At 41.4% G+C, this 27,069-nt stretch overlaps 1 protein-coding gene across 1 annotated transcript in view; it reads left to right on the top strand.

Moving 5' to 3' along the window:
* Positions 1-22,107: 22,107 nt before the first annotated feature.
* SNX6 (sorting nexin 6) overlaps positions 22,108-27,069 on the top strand; it is a 59,769-nt gene continuing 54,807 nt past the window's right edge. Inside the window, exons 1-2 of the mRNA XM_047075590.1 lie at positions 22,108-22,181; positions 22,338-22,385. Of these exons, the coding sequence (XP_046931546.1) occupies positions 22,176-22,181; positions 22,338-22,385 (54 nt within the window). The 5' untranslated portion in view covers positions 22,108-22,175. The remainder of the gene's footprint in view (positions 22,182-22,337; positions 22,386-27,069) is intronic.

The following is a 27,069-nucleotide window of genomic DNA, read 5'->3' as shown; positions in this document are numbered from 1 at the left end:
AATCCCAGGAATGTGTCTTTTTTTTTTTCCTTCGCCAGAATTCCTCTCTGTAATAAATCCACGAACTCCAGAAGACAGACTCAGCCCTGGGACCCTGTCCTTCTCTTACTTGGCTACTGCTCTCTGTTGGGAGTGTGGGGACTCAGATTTGGACTAGTTTATATTGCCCCCCAGCATTGCCCTGGATTGTTCCCCACTCCAGATATTTTCAATGAGTCCTAGAAGAGGGAAGGACAATGTCCCTCCCACCCAGTTTAATGCACACAAAGGGCAGATATTCCAAACTGCTCTTTACACACACACACACACACACACACACACACAGACACGCGCGCGTACACACACACACACACACACACACACACCCCAAAGCCACCTTTCCTTAGAGAACTGTCAGCTGGAACACCCCATCTTGCATCCATGACTTCAGAAGTCTCTAAAACAAAGTAGCCTATCTTTGAGTCCTTGATCTGGAATCCTCAGTCACATTCTTGGTTATTTTGTTCAATATAAAGCAGACAACAGAGCTGTCCCGGTTGAAGTAGGGATGGGGCTCTGTCTCTTTCCTTCTGTCCTTTCTCTGTATCTTTCCCCTCCCAGGTCGGTGGACATTGAGGTGCCGCTGTGGAACTGTGGCATTTTGTGAAATACAGATTGAAAGCCACTCATCTATTTTAAAATTCTTATTTTACAGATGAAAAAAATGAGGCCCAAAGTGCAGTAAACTGCTGGTCTGGAATTCAAGCTGAGATCTCCTGGTTTCACACCCTTTGCTTTTTTGGTGGTGTTATGTTGTTTCTCTTTTATCTATGTGAAGATTTATTTGTTTTGTGTCTCATTCCCTCCAAGCCCAAACTTAGGTAATTATACCTTGAAAAGCAATCTCATAAGCTAATTTATAATTGGATGTTTATGGCCAATAATAGCTTGGCAAATTGCTTCTCTCAAGTGTATCTGTCTAAGTCCCAGGAGGAAACAGATGGCACACTCAAATTAGGATAATCAAATGGGTTTAATAAAGGTCCCATTTACACAAGTGTGTGCAGTGTGTAGGGAGACCACCAAGGGTAACAGTATCAGAGCTAATCCTGTCCGTTGGCCTGGAAGGACGAAGGGAGGGAGCACACTCTTCAGAGAGACGTGGAGCCTGCCAGAGAGAGGAATGTGACATTTGGTCAAGGGACTAGGCAGCCCAAGGTGACCTTTCGGGGATGAGGTTGGGCAATTATAACATCACCTTCTCTGTCTTCTCTTTCTCTAATCTCTGCTAGAGATCTTCTTGGTTGAACCCAACTGGAAGTCAAAAACATTGAACATATGGGTTAGTCACTCTACAGAGCAGGGTGAAGAAGAGTGAAGAGTAGATCTGGAGGCCAAATGGAAAATATCCTTTTTACAAAGGTATACAATTTCACAAGTTATCAGAGCTGGGGACCAAGATTCTAGAAGGAAAAAACAAACAAACAAAAACACAGAAATCATTTTAGTCTCTACCTTTCCGGCCACAGCCAATCAGTCACTTAATGGAGGCAGTCCTGGGGCACCTGGCTGGCTCAGTCAGTAGAACATGTTACTCTAGATCTCAGGCCTATGAGTTAGAGCCCCATGTTGGGCTTGGAGTCTACTTAAATTAAAAAAATTTTTTTTTTTATTTTTTTTTTTTAAAGTTTTTTTTTTTTTCAACGTTTTTATTTATTTTTGGGACAGAGAGAGACAGAGCATGAACGGGGGAGGGGCAGAGAGAGAGGGAGACACAGAATCGGAAACAGGCTCCAGGCTCCGAGCCATCAGCCCAGAGCCTGACGCGGGGCTCAAACTCACGGACCGCGAGATCGTGACCTGGCTGAAGTCGGACGCCTAACCGACTGCGCCACCCAGGCGCCCCTAAAAAAAATTTTTTTTAATGAAAATATAATGGAGGAAGTTCTCTCTTTTTTTTTATTTTTATTAAAAAAAATTTTTTTAACGTTTATTTACTTTTGAGACAGAGAGAGACAGAGCATGAACAGGGGAGGGGCAGAGAGAGAGAGGGAGACACAGAATCTGAAACAGGCTCCAGGCTCTGAGCTGTCAGCACAGAGCCTGATGCGGGGCTCGAACCCACAGACTGTGAGATCATGACCTGAGCCGAAGTCAGACACTTAACCAACCAAGCCACCCAGGCGCCCCTGAAGTTCTCTCTTTTATAAACACTTCTTGATCCATTTCTCTAACATCCAGCTTGATTACTACTCATTTAGTTTTGGTCCCTACCACATCATAGCTGGATAGGGCGATAGCTTCCTAACTAGTATCCTGCCTTTAATTCCCCAACTTCCACACCACAGGTGGGATTATTATTATTTTCTAATGTTTATTTGTTTTTGAGAGAGAGAGAGAGAGGACAGAGAGACAGAGTGCAAGCAGGGGAGGACAGAGAGAGAGAGAGAGAGGGAGACACAGAATCCGAAGCAGGCTCCAGGTTCTGAGCTACCTGCACAGAGCCCGACATGGGGCTCAAACTCACTAATGGTGAAATCATGACCTGAGTTGAAGTCAGACGCTTAACCAACAGAGCCACCCAGGTGCCACAGGTTTTTTTAAATATTTTTAAGATGCAAGTCTGACCATGTAGTTTTCTGCTTAATACCCTTCAATGACTTAACATCACCTCAGTACATTTGATATCAGTAATAATTTATCCTAAAATGTAGGGGCTTAAAACAACAATACTCATGTATTCTCTCTCATTGTTTGTATGCGTCAGGAATTTGGAAAGGGCTTGGCCGGGAAGTTCTTTCTTGGAGCCTTTCATGAGGACACAATCAGATTTTGTCTGGGGCTGTGGTTATCAGAGGCAAGGATCCCTGGGGGCCATCTTGGAGACTGGCTATTTACACATACCTAGGATAATGTCTAATTCTAAAGTGTCCTATAGGGCCATTTTACCCTTGTCATCAGGAATAAGGACCTGCTGTGGACATGTTCTACTACATCTCAAGTTTGCTATTTTAGAAGTAAGAGGTATTTCTTTTATTTTTTTTATTTTTATTTTTTGAAGTTTATTCATTTTTGAGAGAGAGAGAGAGACAGACTCCGAAACCAGCTCCAGGTACTGAGCTATCAGCACAGAGCCTGACTCAGGGCTGGTACCCACGAACTGCGAGATCATGACTTGAGCCCGAGTCAGATGCTTAACTGACTGAGCCACCTAGGGGCCCTGGAAGTATGAGGTATTTCTTAACTGATTCACCTAGTTCTAAGGCCCAGGATTAGAGGTAAGGGCTCTGTTTAACTCATTTATTTTCATTTTCTTGGGGAAACTGGGTTAGTGCTGCTTAAAAATAAAGCATTCTCGGAGTACCTGGCTGGCTCTGTCAATGGAGCATGCGACTCTTGATCTCAGGGCTGTGAGTTCAAGCCTCACACTGGGAGTGGCAATTACTTTACAAAAATTAAATTAATTTTAAAAATAAAGCATTCTTTGGTAAGCATTATTGACAAATACAAAATTATCTCTAAGTCATGTATATAAAACAGAATACATTAAACTAAACAGGTATATTCAGAGCGACATAATATACTTAACATATTTAATTAGTTTAATTTATTTAATATATTGGATAATTTAAATATACTCAATACTTAAACCCAAAATTCTGTTAATAAAATTAAACTTACCAAATATTTCTCATCTGCTGTCTTTTCCTAAGACAAGAAAATCATAACACTTTTCTTTATCTCCTTCTATAGCAGTTCCCAGCCCAATTCTTGGTATAAAGTAGATGGTCATTAAATATTTGTTGAATTAAATTGAGTAATACCAAGAATAAATAATGATAATCCCCAGCCTTTTCTTTAAAGTTCCTTCTGAATTTCTGCAGAGTAGTAGACAGTACTGTGTTCTAGGCACTCTGCTAAGCACTTTATATGCATTATCTCATTAATCTTCACACCAATCTTATGAGGGTGGTACTTTATTTTACCCATTTTACAGAGGAGAAAACTGAGGTTTAAAAAAGTTGGCCTCGGGGAGCCTGGGTGGCTCAGTCGGTTGAGCTTCCGACTTCAGCTCAGGGCATGGTCTCACAGTTCGTGAGTTCGAGCCCTGCGTCAGGCTCTGTGCTGACAGCTCGGAGCCTGGAGCCTGCTTCAGATTCTGTATCTCTCTCTTTCTCCCCCTCCCCTGCTCATGCTCTGCCTCTCTCTGTCTCTCAAAAATAAATAAATATTTTAAAATATTTTTTAAAAAAACTTGGCCTCTACTGTTCATATACTCTCTAATTCTTCATATTCCATAGTTTGAGTCCAGAAAAAGATATTCAGTTAACTTTGTGCCCTGTTATGAATATACTGATTTTATGGTTTCTATTTGAAAGACTACTGGGCATGTATTTAGCAACAATATTATTGAAATAGCTTTCTCTTCTGGATGTAGAGTATGCTGTATAAGACCAAAACAGAAAGTACAATATTCCTTGCTTCTAATATACAGTTTTATTTTTCTATTTAAAGTTTTGAAATCAATTAATGTAATCCCTATCAAAATACCAACAGCATTTTTCACAGAACTAGGACAAATAATTTTAAAATTTGTATGGAACCACAAAAGATCCCAAATAGCCAAAGCAATCTTGAGAAAGAACAAAACTAGAAGTATCACAATCCCAGATATCAATATATACTTACAAAGCTATAATAATCAAAACAGTATGGTAATGGCATAAAAATAGACACAGAGGGGTGCCTAGGTGGCTCAGTCTGTTGAGCGTCCAACTTTTGATTTCACCTCAGGTCATGATCTCAGAGTTAGTGAGTTCAAGCCCCATTCTCTCTCTCTCCCTCTCTCTCTGCCCCTCCCCTGCTCACTCTCTCTCTCTCTCTCTCAAAATCAATAAATAAACTTAAAAAAATAGACACATAAATCAATGGAACAGAACAGAGAGCCTAGAAATAAAGCCACATTTACATGGCCAATTAATCTTCCACAAAGGAGGAAAGAATATTCAATGGGAAAAAGATGCTGTCTTCAACAAATGATGCTGGAAAAACTGGACAGCTACATGCAAAACAATGAAGCTGGACCACTTTCTTACACCATACACAGAAGTAAACTCAAAATAAATTAAAGACCTAAATGTGAGACCTGAAACCTGAGACATAAAAATCCTGAAAGAGAAGACAGGCAGTAACTTCTCTGACATAGGCCATAGAACATTTTTCTAGATATATATCCTGAGGCAAGGGAAATAAGAGCAAAAATAAGCTGTTGGGATCACATCAAAATAAAAAGCTTCTGCACTGTGCAGGAAACAATCAACAAAACTAGAAGACATCTTACTGAAAGGGGGAAGATATTTGCAAATGACATATCCAGTAGAGGGTTATTGTCCAAAATATATAAAGAACTTACAAGGGCCACCTGGGTGGCTCAGTTGGTTAAGCATCCAACTCTTGGTTTGGCTCAGGTCATGATCTCGAGGTTGTGAGATCAAGCCCCATGTCATGCTCTGTGCTGAGCGAGGAGCCTGCTTTGGATTCTCTCTCCCCCCCACTCTCTGCACCCTACTCAATAAATAAAAATAAACTTCAAGTAAAAAAGAACTTACACAGCTCAACACCAGAAAACCAAATAATCTAATTAAGAAAGACATGAACAGACATTTTTCCAAAGAGGACATCCAGATGGCCAACAGACATATGCAAAAATACTCAACAACACTCATCATTAGGGAAATACAAATCAAAATTAAATATCACCTCACACCTGTCAGAATGGCCAAAATCAAAAACACAAGAAACAACAAATGGTGATGAGGATGTGGAGAGAAAGGAACCCTTGTGCACTATTGGAGGGAATGCAAACTGGGATGGCCACTGTGGAAAACAGTATGGAGTTTCTTCAAAAAACTGAAAATAGAACTACCATATGATCCAGTAATCCCACTACTAGTTATTTACCCAAAGAATAAGAAAACACTAATTTGAAAAGATATATGCACACCTAATGTTTATTGCAGCATTATTTACAATAGCCAAACCACAGAAGCAACCCAAGGGCCCATTAATAGATGAATGGATAAAAAGGAATGAAATCTTGTCATTTGCAACAACATGGATAGAGCCAGAATGTGTTATACTAAGTGAAATAAGTCAGTCAGAGAAAGGCAAATACTGTATGATTTCACTCACATGTAGATTTAAGAAACAAAAGAAAAGAACAAAGAAAAAAAGAGACAGACCAAAAAGCAAACTTTTTTTAAAAAAGTTTATTTTTCAGAGAGAGAGAGAGAGAGAGAGAGAGAGAGAGAGAATGCCCAGGGGAGGGGCAAAGAGAGCACGCAAGCAGGGGAGAGGCAGAGAGAGAATCCCAAGCAAGCTCCACGATGTCAGTACAGAGCCCCACATGGGGCTCAATCCCACAGAATTGTGAGATCGTGACCTGAGCCCAAACCAAGACTTGGACACTTAACTGACTCAGCCACCCAGGCACCCCCAAAAAACAAACTCTTAACTATAGAGAACAAACTGATGGTTGCCAGAAGCGAGGTCAGTGGGGAGATGGGTGGAATAGGTGAAGGAGATTAAGAGTACACTTCTTATAATGAGCATTGAGTAATGTATAGAATTGTTGAATCACTAATTAGTGAATCACTATATTGTACACTTGAACCTAAGATAACATACTGGAATTGAAAAAAATTTTTAAACAAGTTTATTTATTTATTTTGAGAGATAGAGCAAGCAGGAGAGGGGCAGAGAGAGAGGGAAAGAGAATCTCAAACAGGCTCCACGCTGTCAGCACAAAGCCCAATGTGGGGCTCTAACTCACGAACCATGAGATCATGACCTGAGTCAAAACCAAGAGTGAGACATAACCAACTGAGCCACCCAGGTACCCCTAAAAAAATTTTTTTTTAAATTAAAACCAAGCCATCAAAGCGGTGTAGTATGTGAAAATAAATAAATAAACTTTTTTAAAAAATAAAGTTTTTAGCGGTGTCTGGGTGATTCAGTAAGTTAAGCATCTGACTCTTAATTTTGGCTCAGGTCATGATTTCACGATTTGTGGGATCAAGCCCTGCTCTGGACTCTGCACTGACAGCATGGAGCCTGCTTGAGATTCTCCCTTTCCCTCTCCTTCTGCCTCTCTCTCTCTCTCTCTCTCTCTCTCTCTTTCTCTCTCTCTGAAAACAATAAATAAACTTAAAAAAAAGAATATAAAAAATAAAGTTTTGAGATCAGGATATAGTTTATTGTTGGTGTCAAAATTTAATACACTGCCTTGTCTCCCCAAAATGCTATCGGTATATCTTGGAATTGCAGAAATACATTTTGTCAAAGATGTCTCTTGCTTCTGTGTGGTCTGTTAAAGAATGTGATGACTGTGACAATACATACGCTTCATAAACAGGCTGACATCCTGTTGTCTTCCAGGAACTTCCTGGCTTTCTGCCATGCATATACATTTGCAAAATGCATCTGCAGAGTTAAGCATTTTTCAAGTTGAAAGCTTAAAGCACTTTAGAGACTCTGGTTTCTATTCTGTGGTAAACAGGGGTATAATATGCGATCTCTTACATGTTAAAGAAAGGACCATTGATTTCCCTGGAAAAGCATTTTTTCACTTCATATAATGATTTAAGTATATTCACTTCAGGGTTATTGTCATTATGCTCATCATCATCATCACCAACACCATCGTTACCACGTACGTATAGTGAGGGGAAAAAATTTCAATACACAAATGTTCTTTCTAGAGTTAAAACAGCATAGTTTAGGAGCACATTTTTGCTTTTTTTCTTCTTTTTTTTCCCCCCAAGTTTTTACTTCAATTCCAGTTAGTTAACATACAGTGCAGTATTAGTTTTAGGTTTAGAAATTAGTGATTCGTCACTTACATACAACACCCAATGCTCATCACAAGTGCCCTCCTTACTATCCATCACTCATTTAGTCCATCCCCTGCCCACCTCCCCTCTAGCAACCCTCAGTTTGTTCTCTATAGTTAAGGGCCTGTTGTATGGTTCTTCCCTCTTTCTTTTCCCCATATATTCATCTGTTTTGTTTCTTAAATTCCACTTTTGAGTGAAATCATATGGTATTTGTTTTTCTCTGACTGACTTATTTTGCTTGGCATAATACTCTCTAACTCCACCCACATCATTGCAAATGGAACGATTACATTCTTTTTGATCTCTGAGTAATATTCCATTGTGTATATGTACTACATCTTCTTTATCCATTCATCACTCAAGGGACATTTGGGCTCTTTCCATAATTTCGCTATTGTTGATAATGCGGCTATAAACATCAGGGGGCATGTATCCCTTCAAATCAGTATTTTTGTATCCTAGGTAAACACCTAGTAGTGCAGTTGCTAGATGGTAGGGTAGTTCTGTTTGCAACTTTTTGAGGAACCTAGGAACACATTTTTAAATTAATTATGAAGATAAGACTCTGGGGAATAACTTGGATGGCCTAGAGTTAGTAAGAGAAAGAGAGCTAAACTGCTCTATAAGAAATGAACAAGGATTTGGGGGATTAAGGACAAATAAGTTAGGGAAGAATGAAGGCTAAAAGCAAGATGAGGGGGCATTGGCATTGAAATCTGGCCCTCTTTCTGTGTCAAGCTGTGAATTGCTAGGCCTGCTGCAGAAAGGCTGCTTTTTTTCTCAATGTGCATATAGATGCCATATGGGCCAGCAGTGACCCCAAGAGGGACCCAGCGTAATGCCAAGAGACTACAACCTGTAAGGAAGAGATACAGAGTGATTTCTCCATAAGAAAGAATGGAACAGGGATTTTTAAGTTCAGAAAGGTTAAAATCCGATTTAGGTCATTCTGCCCTAGAATATCATCTCCTCCATGACTCTCTTCCTTTGATAATATCTGTTCACGTACATTGTAGATGAGTGGTGCTTCAGAGAGAAGAGATTGGGGCAGTTTCTAGTGAGGGGGCAAGGTGAGGAAAAGACAGAAGAAACACTGAGGGGCTATAGTGTTGCTGGAAGCAAGACTTCAACCAGAGGACACCAAGGGGAGACTAGGCTCCAGAGAATCTTCAGAGACATTGGGGATGAGTATTTGAACTAAATGCAATTTGAATTTCAAAGAGCTTCAGGACATCCATGCAGCTGGCACTTATATATACATAAATATCACTTAAGATCATTTGAGTTTTCAACAAACGGTGCTGGAACAACTAGACATCTTCATGCAAAAAGATTAATCTTTACACACTTCACAAAAATAACTCAAAATGGATCATAGACCTACATGTAATATATAAAACTATAACATAGGAGAAAACCCAAATGACCTTGAATCTGCTAATGACTTTTTAGATACAACACCAACGGCACGATCCGTGAAAGAAAAAATTGGTAAGTTGGACTTCATTGAAGTTAAATTTTTCTGCTCTATGAAAGGTACTGTCAAGACAGTGAAAAGACAAGCCCCAGACTAAGGGAAACTATTTGTAGAAGACATATCTCTAAAAAAAGCCCGTTATCCAAAATATGCAAAGAACACTTAAAACTCAACAATAAGAGAACAAACAACCTGATCAAAACTGAGCCAAAGACTTTAACAGATACCTCACTGAAGAAGATCTATAGATGGCACATGATCTGCATGCTCCACATCATATGTCATCGGGGGAATGCAAAATTAAAAACAACAATGAGGGGCACCTGGGTGGCTCAGTCGGCTAAGTGTCCAACTCTTGATCTCAGCTTACGTACTGATCTAAGGGTCATGAGTTGAAGCCCTGTGTTGGGCTCCAGGCTGGGCATGAAGACTACTTAAAAAACAGAAACAGGGGCGCCTGGGTGGCGCAGTCGGTTAAGCGTCCGACTTCAGCCAGGTCACGATCTCGCGGTCCATGAGTTCGAGCCCCGCGTCAGGCTCTGGGCGGATGGCTCGGAGCCTGGAGCCTGTTTCCGATTCTGTGTCTCCCTCTCTCTCTGCCCCTCCCCCGTTCATGCTCTGTCTCTCTCTGTCCCAAAAATAAATAAACGTTAAAAAAAAATTTTTAAAAAATTAAAAAAAAAAAACAGAAACAAAAACAACAATGAGATATCATTACAGATCTATTAGAATGGCCCAAATCCAGAACATTTACAACACCAAATAGTGGCAAGGATATGGAGCAAAAGGAACTCCCATTCATTGCTGGTTGGAATGCCACTTTAGAAGACAGTCTGGCAGTTTCTCACAACACTAAACATACTCTTGCCATACGATTCAGCAACCGTGCTCCTTGGTATTTAGCCAAAGGAATTGAAAACTATGCACACACAAAAAACCTACACACAGATATTTATAGTAGCTTGTTCATAATTGCCAAAACCTGGAAGTGACCAAGACACCCTGCAGTGGGTAAATGGATAAACCATGAAACATCTAGGCACTGGAGTAGCAAGCCGTGAAAAGACATGGAGGAACTCTTAAGTGTGTATTACTAGATGAAAGGAGCCAATCTGAAATGGCACATACTGTATGATTCCATCTACATGACATTCTTGGAAAGGCAATACTATATAGACAGAAAAAGATCAGTGGTTGCCAGGGGTTGGGGGCAGTGAGGAGGTAGATAGGTGGAGCACAGACAAAGGGCAGTGAAACTACTCTGTATGATACCATAATGGGGATACTTGTCATTATATATTTGTTCAAACCCATAGCATGTACAACACAAAAAATGAACCCTACCGTACACTATGGACCCTGTGTGGTAATAATGTGGCAATGCAGGTTCATCAGCTGTACCAAATGTACCACTCTGGTTTGGGATGTTGCTAATGTGGGAGACTATGTGGGGGCAGGGAGTATATGGAGAATCTCTGTACCTTCACTCAACTTTGTTATAAACCTAAGACTGCTCTAAAAAGTAGTCTCTTTAAAAAAAAAAAATCACTTGAGGAAGTGAGGTCTGAGAGGTTAATGAATTTGTTCAGGGAAAAATAGCCCATCTGTGACTTAAATATGGTTGCTAGGACTTCTGCTTTCTGCCATGATGAAGTAAGAGGAACCAAATTTGCTGACTGCCTTAAACATTTTTTAAACTGGGCAAAATATTTGAAACAACAGTTTCAGACATTCGACAATAGGCAGCAGAGAAAAGCCATCTCTGAAGGGAAACGAAAAAGATGAGGTCTATGGTCATCCTAGCTCACTGCCTGGAAACTTTCCAGGCAGTGGCACAGAAAGGGGGAAACTAGGTGGAGCCCTGCAGTCTTCCTGAGTTAAGGAGACAGAGTTGAGAATTTGAGAACACTGGGGTGGCTAGAATTTTCAAGGCAGAGGCCCCAGAGAGATTGGCTGCAGAGAAAGAGAAAGAGAGCTCCAAAGATCTGAAGATAGTTACCATCAAATCTTCAGCTGAGTACTGATAAGTGCATGTGAGGAAATTATTATTATCTTACAATTTGGGAGGTCAGAGGTGAAAAGAATTCTCATGGCACTAAAATCAAGGTGTCAGCAGGGCGGTAGTCCTTCTGGAGGCTCTAGGGAAGAATCTGTTTCCTTGCCTTTTCCAGCTGCTAAACGCTGGCTACATTCCTTGGCTCATGGCCCACTTATATCTTCAGAGCCAGCAATATTGGGCCGAGTCTTTCTCACACTGCCACCTCTCTGGTTCTCCTCTTCTGCTTCTGTCTTTCACCTACAAGAACTCTTGTGATTATCCTGGGCCCACCTAATATAATTCAGGATAATCTCCAGCGTCTCGAGGCCAACTGATTAACAAACTTAATTCCATCTGCAAATGAAATTCCCCTTTGCCTTGTAAGGTGATGCATTCGCAAGTTCTAGGGATTAGGACACAGATCTCTTTGGAGGCTGTCACTCCGCCTATGACACCATGTAGACTACTTGGAATTGTGCCACTGCAGTGCCATCTGTAAGGAGGACAGGAAGTTGTAGTCTGTTGTAGAGGGCAGCTTTTGTAACTTTGCTGGAAAACGAACTTAATATCCTCAGGATGTCTTTAGAGCTGCAGGAAGAAGTAAGTTATGAACACTTCCATATCCTCTTTCTTAAACGTTTTTAAAAGTTTTTTCCTTTAATGCTTATTTATTTTGAGAGCGAGAGACACACGATGTGAGTGGGGGAGGGGCAGAGAGAGAGAGAGGGAGAGAGAGAGAGAATCCCAAGCAGGCTCCACGCTATTAGCACAAAGCCTGACTCGGGGCTTGATCTCACAAGCCATGAGATCATGGCCTGAACGGAAATCAAGAGTCAGACACTTAACCGACTAAGGCACCCAGGCACCCCACTTCCCGATCCTTTTTAGGAGCACTCAAACATCAAGCCTGTTATTGTATTGTTAGCAAACTTAATTTCTACAAAGGACATGTAAAACACTCTCGTGCTATTTCTTGCCCTTTTATTTGTTAATATTTGTTTTTGAATTATAGTTGACATACATTATGTCTTGTCCTAAAATCTATGAAAAAATGAACCAATTGATAAAAAAGCAGTTATCAAATAAATGTGCCAGTGGGAGATACTTCTGCATTTGCCCTTAATTCAGGCCTTGTGGACGTACCCAGCCAGTGCCATAGTTCTTTGGTTCACTCAGCAGAAGCTTCAGTATAATCTCACAACATTTGTGTTTAATGAAGCCTTCCCATCCCCACTGCCATTCTTCTTCTGGGGAGACTAAGTCAGACAACTGAGATCAAACACAGCTTATCTTTCCAAGCAAAGATCTCACCTCTCAACTACTCCATCCTTCCGTTGTTTCCATATAACGGGAGTTTGGAGGAGGTCTCCCACTCCTAGTACAATTCATAGGGTCCTTCTAGAATTTATGAATTTTCTTCTTGCCAAAGTTACCTGATTTTAGCTTTCCAGTCTCAAGACCAGCCCCCCTTATTCAGTGATGGCTCGGGCACTTGGCTTGTAGTCAGTCTTCCATTCCAACTCAAGTTCTGTCATTATCTTTGATCTGCTCATCTCCAGTGACAACGCCTCCATTTAGTTTTAGCCATTCCCTGCCATGGTTATACCCTGATCTTGCTGTCACTGGGAACTGCTACTTCACTGGAATAATAAACTCCACCCCCCCCCCCCCAACTCTCTGGCCACAGCATTCTATTCTTCCATCTCGGTCTTCCCCTGCTCAGTCTTCCCCTGCTTTAGTCTAACTGCCTGTAATAAGCAAATTAAAAGCTCAGTAGTTATATTTGTTAACCTTTGCTATCTAGTAGGCCATCCTAAAATTTATTGGTATAAAACAACAACCATTCCATTATGAAGCACTAGACTGGGCTCATGGCAATGGCAGAGACGAATGTAAGTGGACATACAAGTGACCTTTAAAACCTGGGCACACTGTCAGTCACATGCCATTGGCCAAAGTAAGTCATATTGTCAAGCCTAGAGTCAAAGGGCTAGGGACTACACTCCGCCCATAATGAGGCCATTGCAAAGGTGTGGGCACAAGGAGGGTTAAAGCGTTGCGGCCAATAATTCAATCAATCACAATGGCTCACCACAATAAAAGATTTTTCTCTCTCATTTCACAGTCCAGTGTGGTCAGCACAGGAACTGTGTTCTACCCAGTCATTCAGCAACCTGGCCTTCTACTGTAGGACTTTCCCACCTCTTTCAGCTTTATCGTTGTCCACAGGGCTGGAAAGAAAGAGTGTTCAGGATCACTGCAGTAGACTAAATAAGGATCCCCAAAGATGTTCACAACCCAATCTCCAGAACCTGTGAAAGTTTTCTTATATTGTAGATATGGTTAAATTAAAGATCTTGAGATGAGGAAATTATCCTGGTTTATCTGGGTGGGCCCTACATGTAATCACTAGAGTCTTCATAAGAGCGAGGCAAGAAGGTCAAAGGAGGAAGGGAGAGATGTGAGGATCAAAGACGTTGCAAAGGGGCTGTGAACCAGGGCATGCAGGCAGCCTCTAGAAGCTAAAAAGAAAAAAAAAAAAAAAAAAAAAAAAAGGCAAGGAAATGGACTCCCCACTAGATCCTCTAGGAGGAACCAGCTCAGCTAACATATAGTCATAACACCCTGACTTTAGCCCAGGGAAATTGATTTCAGACTAATGGCCACTAGCAGTAAGAGAATAAAACTGTTGTTTTAAGTAACTAAGTTTGTGGTAACTTGTTAGAGAAGCAGTAGGAAAACTAATAGGTTCATATAAGAGAGTTTTCACAGGCAGCCGTGTGCACGTCTTTTTCACTCACATCCCATTTAACTTAGTCACACAGGTACTCCTATCTCTGTGGGGGTCTGACTAATGTAGTCTCTTTGAGGGGCCGGGGTGGGGGGGAGAAAAGAGGGTTTGGTGAATATCTCCTCCACATGGAAGCTGCTAGATCATAAAGCCACCAGCCAGACTGAACATCTTTCACCTCCTCGAGAGCACCACACTCTTGCCCCAGACCAGACCTTTACAATTACTTCAGTCTCTGTCTTTTGGTGAACCCTGTAGCAGGTGAATTTCTGAGACCCTTCCATAGCGAGTTTATACAAGATACGAGTTTAATTAAATACAAGAGGGGAGAGAATTACTTCTAATAAGTTAGAATTTAATGTATTCTGCCAATATGCCTTTAAAATGAGGATATACATGTTCTGACTTCCCTTTTTAGAAACTGCAAGGCAAAGGAAATTGTTTAAATAGCAAGGTCAGAGAAGTGACTAAAAAAATGTGGTTGTAGACTATAAAAGAGTGAATAATTCAGTACATTTGCTGAGTCGAAAAGCAGAGAGAAACCTCAAGAGGTCGTTGGCCCAACTTTCTGCTTTTGGGAAGGCTGAGACCAAAATCATCCCAGTTGGGGCAAGTGTGGGATTTGGGGCAGGGAGGGATAGAGACAGGAAGGAGGCCGGGGGTAGGATCTCTTCTGTTCTAAGATCTCTAGGCATGGAGAAGGCATTGTATAGACATTTCAAAGTTTTGTCTGAGTCCTCAGAACATCTTTACAGTCGCTAACATACTCAGTATCTGCTAGGTGCCTTACACATGAAGACTGCAGGCACCTGACTTAGCTGTATTCTGACTTTGAGGAAGGGCTGAGCATTGGGGAAACTTGTGGGTCTCAACCATAGCCCAGGGAAAACTAAACCTCAAGACTTCTTTCTGCTTGATAGGGCTGAACTGCCAGGTTAGCATCGGGGCAGCCGTCCAGACAATTCATCTCAAGAGGGTCTTAAAGTGATCAAGAACAAGAGTAGCTCCCTATTATCAGCATGTGCCTCAGTGTGTCTGATGTCCCCATTTCCTCTAGACCTAAAGTCTGAAGAGAGGAAATCAAGACCTGTGCATCTGCCCATGCCCATGTTTTCTTGTCCCCCCATCAGGGCTAAAAAGTGCTAGAGCTACCATGTCCCTCTCCACTCCAGCCTCCTGCCAAGGTCTCAGGAGCAGGCAGAAATCTCTTGTTTACACGGTCAGGGGAGCTCTATGTCCTAACTACACCACCAGCCAAGTGCCCTGCAATAAAGGACAAGTGACTGCTCTCTCTTCCTCTTGGGCAATAAGCCTCAAGGCTCAGGCCAGACATGGACAGGTAGGGAATAAGATTTAGGGATGTATTTATATTCAATATTTTAATATTTCACAGAAGCAGGTCCTCTTTTATTAAGAAGTGGCAAAGCTAGGGTGGCTCAGTTGGTTGCGCATCCAACTCTTGATTTCGGCTCAGGTGATAATCTTATGCTTTGTGGGATTGAGCCCCACATAGGGTTCTGTGCTGAGCCTGCCTGCGATACTCTCTCTCTCCCTCTCTCTCTTTCTCTCTCTCTCTCTCTGCCCCTCCCCTGCTCACATGCACTCTCTCTCTCTTTCTCAAAATAAATTTTAAAAAACATTCAAAAAATTTAAAAAATTAAAAAGAGAAGTGGCAAAGCTAGAACTCTAAGGCAGGTCTGTCTGATCCAAATCTTTGTACTTAAAGTTATTCTTTAACTTTTCTGCTTAAGGTCAGCCTTGCTTTATAATATATTTCCCAGATTTTTCATACCATTTGATTGCAATTTAATTTAAACTATTTGTTGAGGATCCATTAAGGACTCCTTACTATGTTACTGCAATGGTGGACTTCTTCCTGCCCTCAAGATTTCAATCCTTTGGGGCTTCTACTAGCCTGGGTTTTGCTGGCCCTGGTCCTGTGTAATTGCCACCCTCAAGTTTGAACTTTTTCCCTCTGTAAGTGAACCTTTCTAGAATCTCTTAATTTGAGTGTGACATCTGTTTCCTATTAGAATCCTGACTGATGGACAGAAGTACATAACTCCACTGCCAGAACTCACGTGGTGGGTAGATGGCTAGCTGAGTTGTGTGCCCTTTGCATAGTGCAGAGTTGCTGACCAGTTCAGGAGTGACTGTCATTTCCCAGACCTTCTTGTATCAGGACAGACCATGTGACTGCAGGCAGGCAGAAGAGATGGTCCTACCGGCAGGCCTGGCTCACAAAAGCTTCCCACTTGATCCTGCTGCTCTCTCTTCCCTTGTTCAATAGCATCTGAGGCTCTAGGGCAGGCATGAGTCATTTTGTGCCATGGATGCCTGATTCCCTTCTCAGAATCATGCTTCTTTTTAAAGAAACTTTTTTATTTTGGAATAATTTTAGATTTACAGAGAAGTTGCAAAGATAACGTCTCAGTCCATTTGGGCCACTATAACAAAATATGATAAACTGAATGGCTTATAAACAAACAGAACTTTATTTTGCACTATTCTGGAGGCTGAGAAGTCCAAGACGAAGGCACTGGCAGATTCGGTGACTAATAGGGACTTGCTTCCTCATAGATAGCTGTCTTCTGTCTTCTTACTGTATCTTCACTTGGCAGAAGGGATGAGGGGTCTCCCTGGGACCTCTTCTATAACGGCACTAATCCCATTCATGGGAGGCAGTAATCACCTTTCAAAGGACCCACCTCCTAATACCATCACATCAAACATTAAGATCTCAACATATGGATTGGGTAGTGGGGGCAAGAGGACATAAATACATAAACTTCCAATCCATTGCAATAGATAGTAGAGAGAATTTTCTTGTACTTCTCATTCAGTTTCAATTTCCTCTAATGTTATCTTCTTACATTACTGAGGTACATTTGCCAAAACTAAGAAACCAATATTAGCATATTATCATTAACTAAACTCCAGACTTTATTCAGATTGAGCTCATTTTCCCATTAATGTCCTTTTTCTGTTCCAGGATTTAATCCAAGATACCATGTTGTACTTAGTCGTTAAGTTTTCTCAGTGCTGTTGGTCTGTGACAGTGTCTGTATTTCCTTTGTTTAGTTTTTTTTCTTTTTCCTCAGTAATCTCTACACCCAACCTGGGGATCGAACCCACAACACTGAGATCAAGAGTTGCACACTCTTCTGAGCCAGGCAGGAGCCTCTGTCTTTCCTTTTTTTCATGACCTTTAACAGGTACTTTCGGGGAGTATCAGTCAAGTATTTTCTAGAATTCCAGAATAATGTTTTAAATACAGCAGCTAGATGTATCAGTGCACTTAACCAAACCCCATTGCTATTTACTTTCAGAGATATATGTGTGCAAAGGGACAATTTCAATTTATTCTAACATTTCTCCTTAAAAAACACATCAGTTAAGATCTGGCAGAGCACTGGGGGAGCCTAGGTGGCGCAGTCAGTTCAGCTCTGGTCATCATCTCCCAGTTCATGAGTTCAAGCCCCACATCAGGCTCACTGCTGTCAGTGCAGAGCCGGCTTCTGATCATCTGCCCCCTCTCTCTGTCCCTGCCCCACTTGCTCTCTATCAATAATAAGTAAACATCTAAATGATAATAACAATCATCAGAGGTATTTCCGAAGATTTAACTACTAGGATATGTTTCATACTTTTTTTCCTTTTTTAAGTTTACTTATTTACTTTTGAGAGAGAGAGAGACAGACAGACAGACAGAATCCGAAGCAGGCTCCAGGATCCAAATTGTCAGTACAGAGCCCTATGCGGGGCTGGAACTCACCAACTGTGAACTCATGACCTCAGCCGAAGTCAGATGCTTAACCGACAGAGCCATCCAGGCGGCCTATATTTTGTTTTCAAGTAACAAACCAAAATATAAACAATATAAATTTCAAACAATGGGGATTAGTTAAGTACACTGATACATCTAGCTGATAGAATGTGTTTCTTAAATTTTTTAAAATGTCTTTTTACCTATTTTTGAGAGAGGGAGAAAGAGACAGAGTGTGAGCGGAGAGGGGCAGAGAGAGACAGAGATACAGAATCTGAAGCAGGCTCCAGGCTCTGAGCTGTCAGCACAAAGCCCGACGGGGGTGGGGGGTGTAGGGGGGTGACTAGAACCCTCCAATGGTAAGATCATGACCGGAGCCAAAGTTGGCCACTTAACCGACTGAGCCACCTAGGCATCCCTAACTGATAAAATATCATACAGTTATTAAAATTCATGTCAAAGAATAGAAATTTACCTAATAATAATATGACATATTATGAAACATGATATTGATTATGTCAATAAAAATACTGGATGAGGCATATGCATGGGGAAAACATTTAAAAGTATATTTACTAAAATATGGAGAGTGATTATCTCCAAGTACTGGATTACAAGTGATTCATTTTGTCAGAGCTACCATTGCTGGACATAGCTCACAGTCTGCCATCCAATCACAAGGGTAAACAACTGATACACTTATAACCATTCTGTACCCATGCAACCATTCTGTTCTTCATTTTTAGTACAGAATTCAATGAATTACATGAGATATTCAACATTTATTGTACAATAGGCTTTGTGTTAGATGATTTTGCCCAACTGTAGGCTAATGTAAGTGTTCTGAGCATGTTTAAGGTGGGCTAGGCTAAGCTATGATGTTCAGTAGATTAGGTGTATTAAATGCATTTTCAACTTAAATGATATGTTCAACTTACAATGGGTTTATCAGGATGTAACCCCATTGTAAATTGAAGAAGATTTATACTATGCCCAGAGGCTCCTTATTTCTTGATTTTTTTGTTTGGAGATAATAAATTTCTATTCTGCTCAGTTTATTTGAATTGGTATTTTCTGCTACTTCCAAGTAAATGCGTCCTAATTGGTGTAATTGGAAAAGACAGAGTTCAGCAAACTTCCTGTAGATAATTTTGTTGTAGCACAACTACCAGGGAGGAGGGAAGAATCAGGACCTAAAGGCTACCCAAAACAAAAAATGATCTAAAAGTTGAGGAAGTGAGGAGTTGGCAAAAATACATTTTGGTGAAACCTTCTTTGATCAGAACGTGATAAAAGGAATTAAGCAGTTTTCTTTTATATCTAATTAAATAATCGCCATTTCATATTTTTCAAGTTTTTCTTCTAGAAAAAAACTTGAGTTTTTGCTTGACAAAAATGTTCAAAACAATACAATTTTTGGTTTTCAAAATTTTAAAGTGACTCATGTATTAGTCTCTAAATTTTACTCTTCTCTAAAGTCTTCCAGTACATTTGTTTTTTTTGGTTTTTTTTATATTTTTATTTATTTTTGAGACAGAGCATGAGCGGGGAAGGGGCAGAGAGAGGGAGACACAGAATCTGAAGCAGGCTCCAGGCCCCGAGCTGTCAGCACATAGCCCAACACAGGGCTCGAACTCATAGACTGTGAGATCGTGACCTGAGCTGAAGTCGGACGCTTAACCAACTGAGCCACCCAGGCGCCCCTGTTTTTGAAGCACACTATTGGGAAACTACTCCCGCTTGTAAGATTTTATTTTCATGTACCTAAATCTATGAAAGGATCAGATTGTGGTTCAACATAATTTGCTCATGGAACTTATATAAAAGTAGGCAATGTCATAAAAACCTATTAAAACAAGATGAAAAATTGATTATTTGGTTAAGAGTACTAGAAAAGTAATTCAGCTTTAATATCTTCTTGATTTATCTTATAAGGAGCAGAAAAATCTATTGTATGAGCTTCTCTTAATTTCTTTTCCTTTGATGTTTCTTAAGTTCTGTAACTGCCTTTTTGATAGTTGTTAGCGTCCGTTACTAATAATTCCTTCTTATCATTTATAAAATATAGTTTGCGACCTTTACCCAGAAAGGTCGGCTCAGGTATTAATAAATAACTTTATTATTTCAAGGTTGGGTTCTCTATTCATGTGAGTTTTCAGTTACTGATTTTGACTCTAGTAATTACTATATTTTTTTTGTTGATGATTTTATTTGGTTACTCATATTTTTTTTAAATGTTTATTTCGAGAGAGAGAGTGAGAGAGAGTGTGTGTGCATGCACACACACACGAGTTGGGGAGGGGCAGAGAGAGAGAGGGAGAGAGAGAGAATTCCAAGTAGGCTCCACACTCAGCATAGAGCCCGATCGAGTGGGGCTCAATCCCATGACCCTGGGATCATGACCTGAGCTGAAATCAAGAGTTGGACACTCAACTGAGCCACCCAGTCACCCCTATTTGGCTATTCATATTTTAAATCTTGTTTTTAACTAGTGATTTCTAAGTTTTGACACTTGATAATCTGAGTGTTTCTGTACAATGTGTCTGGACTTGGCTTAAGTACTGAAACCTTTGGTTAATGATCAGAGACATTTAGGTGGTCCTAGGTGGTACTTCTCAACCTTTGTCCACAGGACACACTTGACCCTCCTATCAGTTGTATGCAAATACCATTCATTAATTGTAGCTCCATTCGTCTTTTCATCTGGGAAGCAGAGCTTTACAGGCATTACCTTCAAACCAAAAACAAATCATTAGAAAATATTGGCACTTTCCATCAGCAACAAATTACCAGAACATCCCTCCTGACACTTCATCACACTACACTGATGCCGCATGATGCCTCATGACTCCCAGTGAAAAACACTACTCCAGTAGTTATTACAATACACTGGGAAACAAGAAACAAAAGACAAAAAATAAAGCCCCCCCCCCGCCCCCCACATTGGAGAATAACCCTTGTTCAGGCAGTAACTTACTTCTCTGTGCCTCAGTTCTCCTTGCATACAAAATGAAAGCTACAAGAAATTCTCATGAAAATATTAATTGTTTAACATTATTGTTTTGAGAGTTTCAATTCAACAAAATAGGGAGGGAATCGAGTGTAGAAGGCCTTAAATGCTTTGCTGAGGAGTTGGACTTTAATGTAACAAAGATGTGTAAAGATTATTAAACAGGGTAGCAGCATTATCATCAATGTCTGTGTGTTAGGAGGAAAACTAGCAGCAGTATGTACAATGGAGGAAAGAGATGGAAATAAGAAAAGTTAGGAGAGTATTGAAAAGGTCAAACAGATACTGAGCGTAATTGCTGTGGAAGGGAGGAGAGGGGCGAGTGGGAGATTTAGGAGATAACACAGAAAATCAATTATAAATGTAACAATTTGTTACTATATGGTGTGATGAGTGAGGGAGAAGAAGGAAGGATTTGTATAGGACTTTGAGGCTTCCGGTCTGAAAATTTAAAGATGCTGATGCCGTTAAGTGGCTGGAAGCACAAGGATAGCTTGGGTGTTTGAGTGTGTGCTTGTGTGTAAAGGTGACATGAGGCAAAGGTTTAGGAATAATTTGTCTCATCCTTCGGATTGGACACCCACGTGGTGCCATCCGGGTGGACAGTTAGAGTGGATTTGGAGGCACTTGTTCATACAAATGAAAGGAATACTCTTATAACGCAAACAACTCATTTTTATAGTGCTCAACCATTAGTGCCCCAAACCCTGAGGTTATTACCTCACCAACAGTAAAAGCTTGATTACAGCTGACTGTGTGAAGGCCCTTAGTTCTCACAGTTTCTATGGGCAAAATATTAATTGCGATTAATTATCGTGTGGCATAATACAAAGACAAGATGACTTATTGTGGCTTCTGGAGAGCGCTTGCTTGGTTTTTTCACTGCAGCCCTCGGGGAAAGGGAACTGGACAGCTCCCCGGGTGGCATTGGGCTCCTTCCGGGTCAGAGCCGGCCAGCTGAGACCTGCCAGCAGCCATGTGGGTCTGGGCCTTTGGGGCCTTTCCGACTAGGGTGCTTCGACCTTGGGCGGAGGGCCCTGCCTTCCTTTTTCCTACCGCTCATGGCCCCCGGCCCTCGGCTCCAGGGCGGGGCGGAGCGGGCTGCTCCGAGGCCCCGCCCCCGCCTGCCGCCACCAGCCCCGCCCCTCCCGCTGCTGCCGGCTCTCTCCGGCCCCGCGGTGCGGTGCGCGCCTGCGCTGGCCCTCGACTCGGAGCAGCCATGATGGTGGGTGTTCTCAGCGGCGCCGAGCCCCGGGCGCGCGGTGGGGGCGGCGGGCGCGGGGCGGGCGCGGGGGCCGCGCCGGCCTGGCACTAATGTCTCCCTTTGTGTCTCCCTAACTCCATCTTCTCCCCCGGTGCGCCGGGCCCGGCAACCCCGCAGGAAGGCCTGGACGACGGCCCCGACTTCCTCTCGGAGGAGGACCGCGGAGTAAGTTCTGCCTCCTTCTCGCTGACGGGACCCTCCCGCCCCCGCCTTGGCCCCCGGGTGTGGTACCCGGAAGGGTCCCGGGTCCCACGGCCCCTTTCCCCCGCCGTCCTCCTTTCGGTTTCCTCGCTGCACCGCGCCCCGCCCTCCTGCAGCCCTTCCTCCCTCGGGGCCGCTCCGTTCTGATTTCCCGAGGACCCAGGACCGCTTGCTTGCCCCTGACTCAGACCCTCCGTTGGACCTCCTCCACCGCTTGGGTCGGGGCAGGTGGGGAAGTGGAGGTGGAGGCCGGAGCTGGATCCCTCCGTCCCCTCACCCTCGACACTTTCGGGGCTGTGAAAACCCATTCTCAGATCTTCTGGCGGCACCTTCTTGTGGACCTCCAACCCGCTGCCGCCCACCCTTCTCTCCTAAAACAGACATAGTACAAGCTTTTTCTAAATTACCCATTTGCAAGGAATTTCACTGTCGCGGAACCTTAACTCTTCTCCAGTATCCTGCCAGATTTTGCAAAGTGCTGGAAGCTCACGGTATCTTTGCGTTTCTTACTGTCCAAAAAATACATCTTTTGCAGAGTTCCCTTGGTGGTAGTTTTGAGGCCAATTGCATGCCACTTAAGAAAGGGCCTCCAGGCCTCCGATTCCTCCCTCCCACTCTCTCCACCCCCCCCCCCCACCATTTGCCTTGGCTCAGGGGTGTAATCTGTATAGTGCCTTGTACAAGTGAGCACTTGAAAAATATTGATGTATGATGATTGCAGCTCAGCAAGGTTCCTTGGTTCCATTACATTTAACAGACTGCACTTCAGTTTTCCATTTGCCTTTACTTATTCATGTTAGATGATGTGGGGGACCCATCAGTTAGTTGATTTTTGGCAGGTGATAAAATATTCTTGAAGGATATTATTATTGTTTTTTAAATACAAGCTGAGGTAGTATTAACTGATGAGCTTTATAAAGCTTTCAAGTGATAAAAAGGATGCAGAGGGGGCTGCATACTTTTATAATTGATGTTTTAATAAATTTCTCAGTTTACACAAAAGCATCATTTAGAATTTCTAGTTAGTGTGAAAGCATCATACGTATGGATTTCTGGTTGTTTTAAATGTTTATTTATTGATTGATTTTGAGAGTGAGGGGCAGAGAGAGAGAGAGAGAATTGTAAGCAGGCTTCACACTCAGCATGGAGCCCAAAGCCTGGCTTGATCCCACCACCCTGGGATTATGACCTAAGCCAAAATCAAGAGTCGGATGCCCACCCAACTGAGCCACCCAGGCGCCTGTAGATTTCTGGTTATTTCTTAAAAAAAAAAAATTAGTTTCTAATGAATTTTTAAAAAACTGTGTGTGTATATGCATCTTCTGGGATAAGACAGTGGAGTTAGATAGATGGTCACTTATAGATTACATTTAGGATTTTAAAATAGAGGAAACCACTAGAGTTGTGTAACGAAAGGAGATGAATTGATTATAGTCCAATTAAACTGATTTTTCTAAATATAAAGCAGTTGGCATTCTTTATTTAGATAACTTTGTGTCTAATTTTTGTGGTCTACCAGAAAAAGCAAACAGGATTTGCTTTCCTATAAAATCTGACTAATGTTGAGTAAAAATACTAATTTTTTTGAGTACTTATGTTGATATGAAAAGTATTTTCTGGTTAATATTCATGTTCACTGCCTTATGCCTTTGGTACGATTTGTTTATGAAATTGGAAGCACTTACGTAATGTGGCCAAAAACTTTTTTCATGTATTCCAAAATTAAAGGAAAAGGGAGACAAAGAGCATGCCTGACCAGGAGATTTTTGTAGAATTTTAGAGATGAAAATTTTAATATGAAAATGGAAAAAACATTACCATGAATTACAAAGCATTTAGAATGTCATGGTGAATATGTATATATGTCTGGTTCTTCCTAATTTTTGTCCTGTGGAACTGGATAAATCATAGTAATAATTATAGGTGTGCACCATGTTAAGTACTGTATAAGCATTGTTTCATTATATCCTCTCATCATCTTTGTGAAACTTAGTATTCGCCTTTTACACATGAAAAATCTGAACCTTGGAGAAACTAAGTGGTCTGAGGTCACACAACCAATGAGTGGGAGAGGTGGACTTTAAACCATGTTTCTGATGCCAGAACCAGTACAAGTATTTCTCAGAGTGGCCTTGAAACACTTGCTTCAGAATCACCTGAGGTGTTTGGAAAACAAAACAAAAGTTTCTGGGTTCTGCCCTCCTGAAGCAGGGAGAAGGACAGATAACTACTTTTTTTTATATCTCGTTTCTTTTTCTTCTTTTTTTAATCCGAGTGTAATTGACATACACTACTTTTTCTTTCTTTTTTTTTTTTTAAATTTAAATCCAAGTTAGTTAACATATGGTGTAATAATGATTTCAGGAATAGAATTTAGTGATTCATCACTTACATATAACACCCCGTGCTCATCCCACCAAGTGCCCTCCTTAATACCCCTCGCCCATTTAGCCCATCCCCCCACCCACAACCCCTCCAGCAACCCTCAGTTTGTTCTCTGTATTTGAGTCTCTTGTGGTTTGTCTCCCTTTCTTTTTATATTATTCTTGCTTCCCTTCCCTTATGTTCATCTGTTTCGTATTTTAAATTTCACATGAGTGAAATCATATGATATTTGTCTTTCTCTGACTGACTCATTTCACTTAGCATAATACCCTCCACTTCCATCCACGTTGTTGCAAATGGCAAGATTTCATTCTTTTTGATCGCTGAGTAATATTCCATTGTGTGTGTATGTGTGTGTGTATATATACACACACCACATCTTTATCCATTTAACTGTCAGTGGACATTTGGGCTCTTTCCATACTTTGGCTGTTGTCGATAGTGCTGCTATAAACATTGGATGTATGTGCCCTTTTGAATCAACATTTTTGTATCCGTTGGATAAGTACCTAGTAGTGCAATTGCTGGGTTGTAGGGTAGTTCTATTTTTAATTTTTTGAGGAACCTTCCTACTGTTTTCCAGAGTGGCTGCACCAGTTTGTATTCCTGACAGCAGTGCAAAAGGTTCCTCTTTCTCTGCATCCTCACCAACATCTGCTGTTGCCTGAGTTGTTAATCTTAGCCATTCTTACAGGTGTGAGATGGTTTCTCATTATGGTTTTGATTTGTAGTTCCTTGCTGATTGAGGTTGAGTATTTTTTTCACATGTCTGTTGGCCATCTGGATGTCTTCTTTGGAGAAGTGTCTATTCATGTCATTTGCCCATTTCTTCACTGGATTATTTGTTTTTTGGGGTGTTGATTTTGATAAGTTTGTTACAGATTTTGGGTACTAACCCTTTATTTGATATGTCATTTGCAAATATCATCTTCCATTCGTCGGTTGCCTTTTAGTTTTGTTGATTGTTTCCTTTACTGTGCAGAGGCTTTTTATCTTGATAAGGTCCCAATAGTTCATTTTTGCTTTTGTTTCCCTTGCATCTGGAAACCTGTCTAGTAAGAAGTTGCTGTGGGTGAGGTCAAAGAAGTTGTTGGCTGTTTTCTCCTCTAGGATTCTGATGGCTTCCTGTCTTACGTTTAGGTCTTTCATCCATTTTGAGTTTATTTTTGTGTATGGTGTAAGAAAGTGGTCTAGGTTCATTCTTCTGCATGTCCCTGTCCAGTTTTCCCAACGCTGTTTGCTGAAGACTGTCTTTTCCATTGGGTATTCTTTCCCACTTTGTCAAAGATTAGTTGGCCATATGTTTGTGGGTCCATTTCTGGGTTTTCTGCTCTGTTCCATTGATCTGTGTGTGTGTGTTTGTGCCAGTGCCGTGCTGTCTTGATGATTACAGCTTTGTAATAGAGCTTGAAGTCCAGAATTGTGACGCCTAAGCAGCTTTGGTTTTCTTTTTCAGGATTGCTTTGGCTATTCAGGGTCTTTGCTGGTTCCATACAGATTTTAGGATTGTTTGTTCTAGCTCTGGACATATACTACTTTTTCAGCAAGCATCCAAGAAGTTTCTGTTGGGCACTGAACTTTGATTATAGCTTCAGTTATCCTGCTATTTCCTCATTTCAAGAACAGAAATATCTGGCCTGTTTAAATTTCCTTATATTGTGTTTGTCCTGATAGAAATAGGTTGTCATTAGAATTTTAAGCGTTGTAATTTTAGTTTAGGTTATCTTGTTCAGCCTTTTAAGAATGAGAGTCTTGGGGCGCCTGGGTGGCTCAGTTGGTTGAGTGTCCGACTTCGGCTCAGGTCATGATCTCACGATCTGTGAGTTCGAGCCCCGCGTCGGGCTCTGTGCTGACGGCTCAGAGCCTGGAGCCCGTTTCAGATTCTGTGTCTCCCTCTCTCTCTGCCCTTCCCCTGTTCATGCTCTGTCTCTCTCTGTCTCAAAAATAAATAAACGTTAAAAAAAAAGAATGAGAGTCTTGATAGAGAAAAAGCATGAAGTGCATATATTGATAGGAATTTTGATATGAATCACAGATTCAAAAATAATGCAAGCATTTCATACAGAGCAGCAAGTAAGCAAAGTTAAAGTCAGTATTTTTTTTTTAATTTTTTTTTCAACGTTTTTTTATTTATTTTGGGACAGACAGAGAGAGACAGAGCATGAACGGGGGAGGGGCAGACAGAGAGGGAGACACAGAATCGGAAACAGGCTCCAGGCTCCGAGCCATCAGCCCAGAGCCTGACGCGGGGCTCGAACTCACG

The sequence above is a fragment of the Lynx rufus genome, unplaced genomic scaffold (genome assembly GCF_022079265.1).
Source record: "Lynx rufus isolate CCGP_SWC_20201006 ecotype Redwood Valley unplaced genomic scaffold, mLynRuf1.p SCAF_13, whole genome shotgun sequence".
NCBI lineage: Eukaryota > Metazoa > Chordata > Mammalia > Carnivora > Felidae > Lynx > Lynx rufus.
The sequence above is the reverse complement of the archived record's forward strand: the minus strand, read 5'-3'. Positions and strand labels throughout refer to the sequence as shown.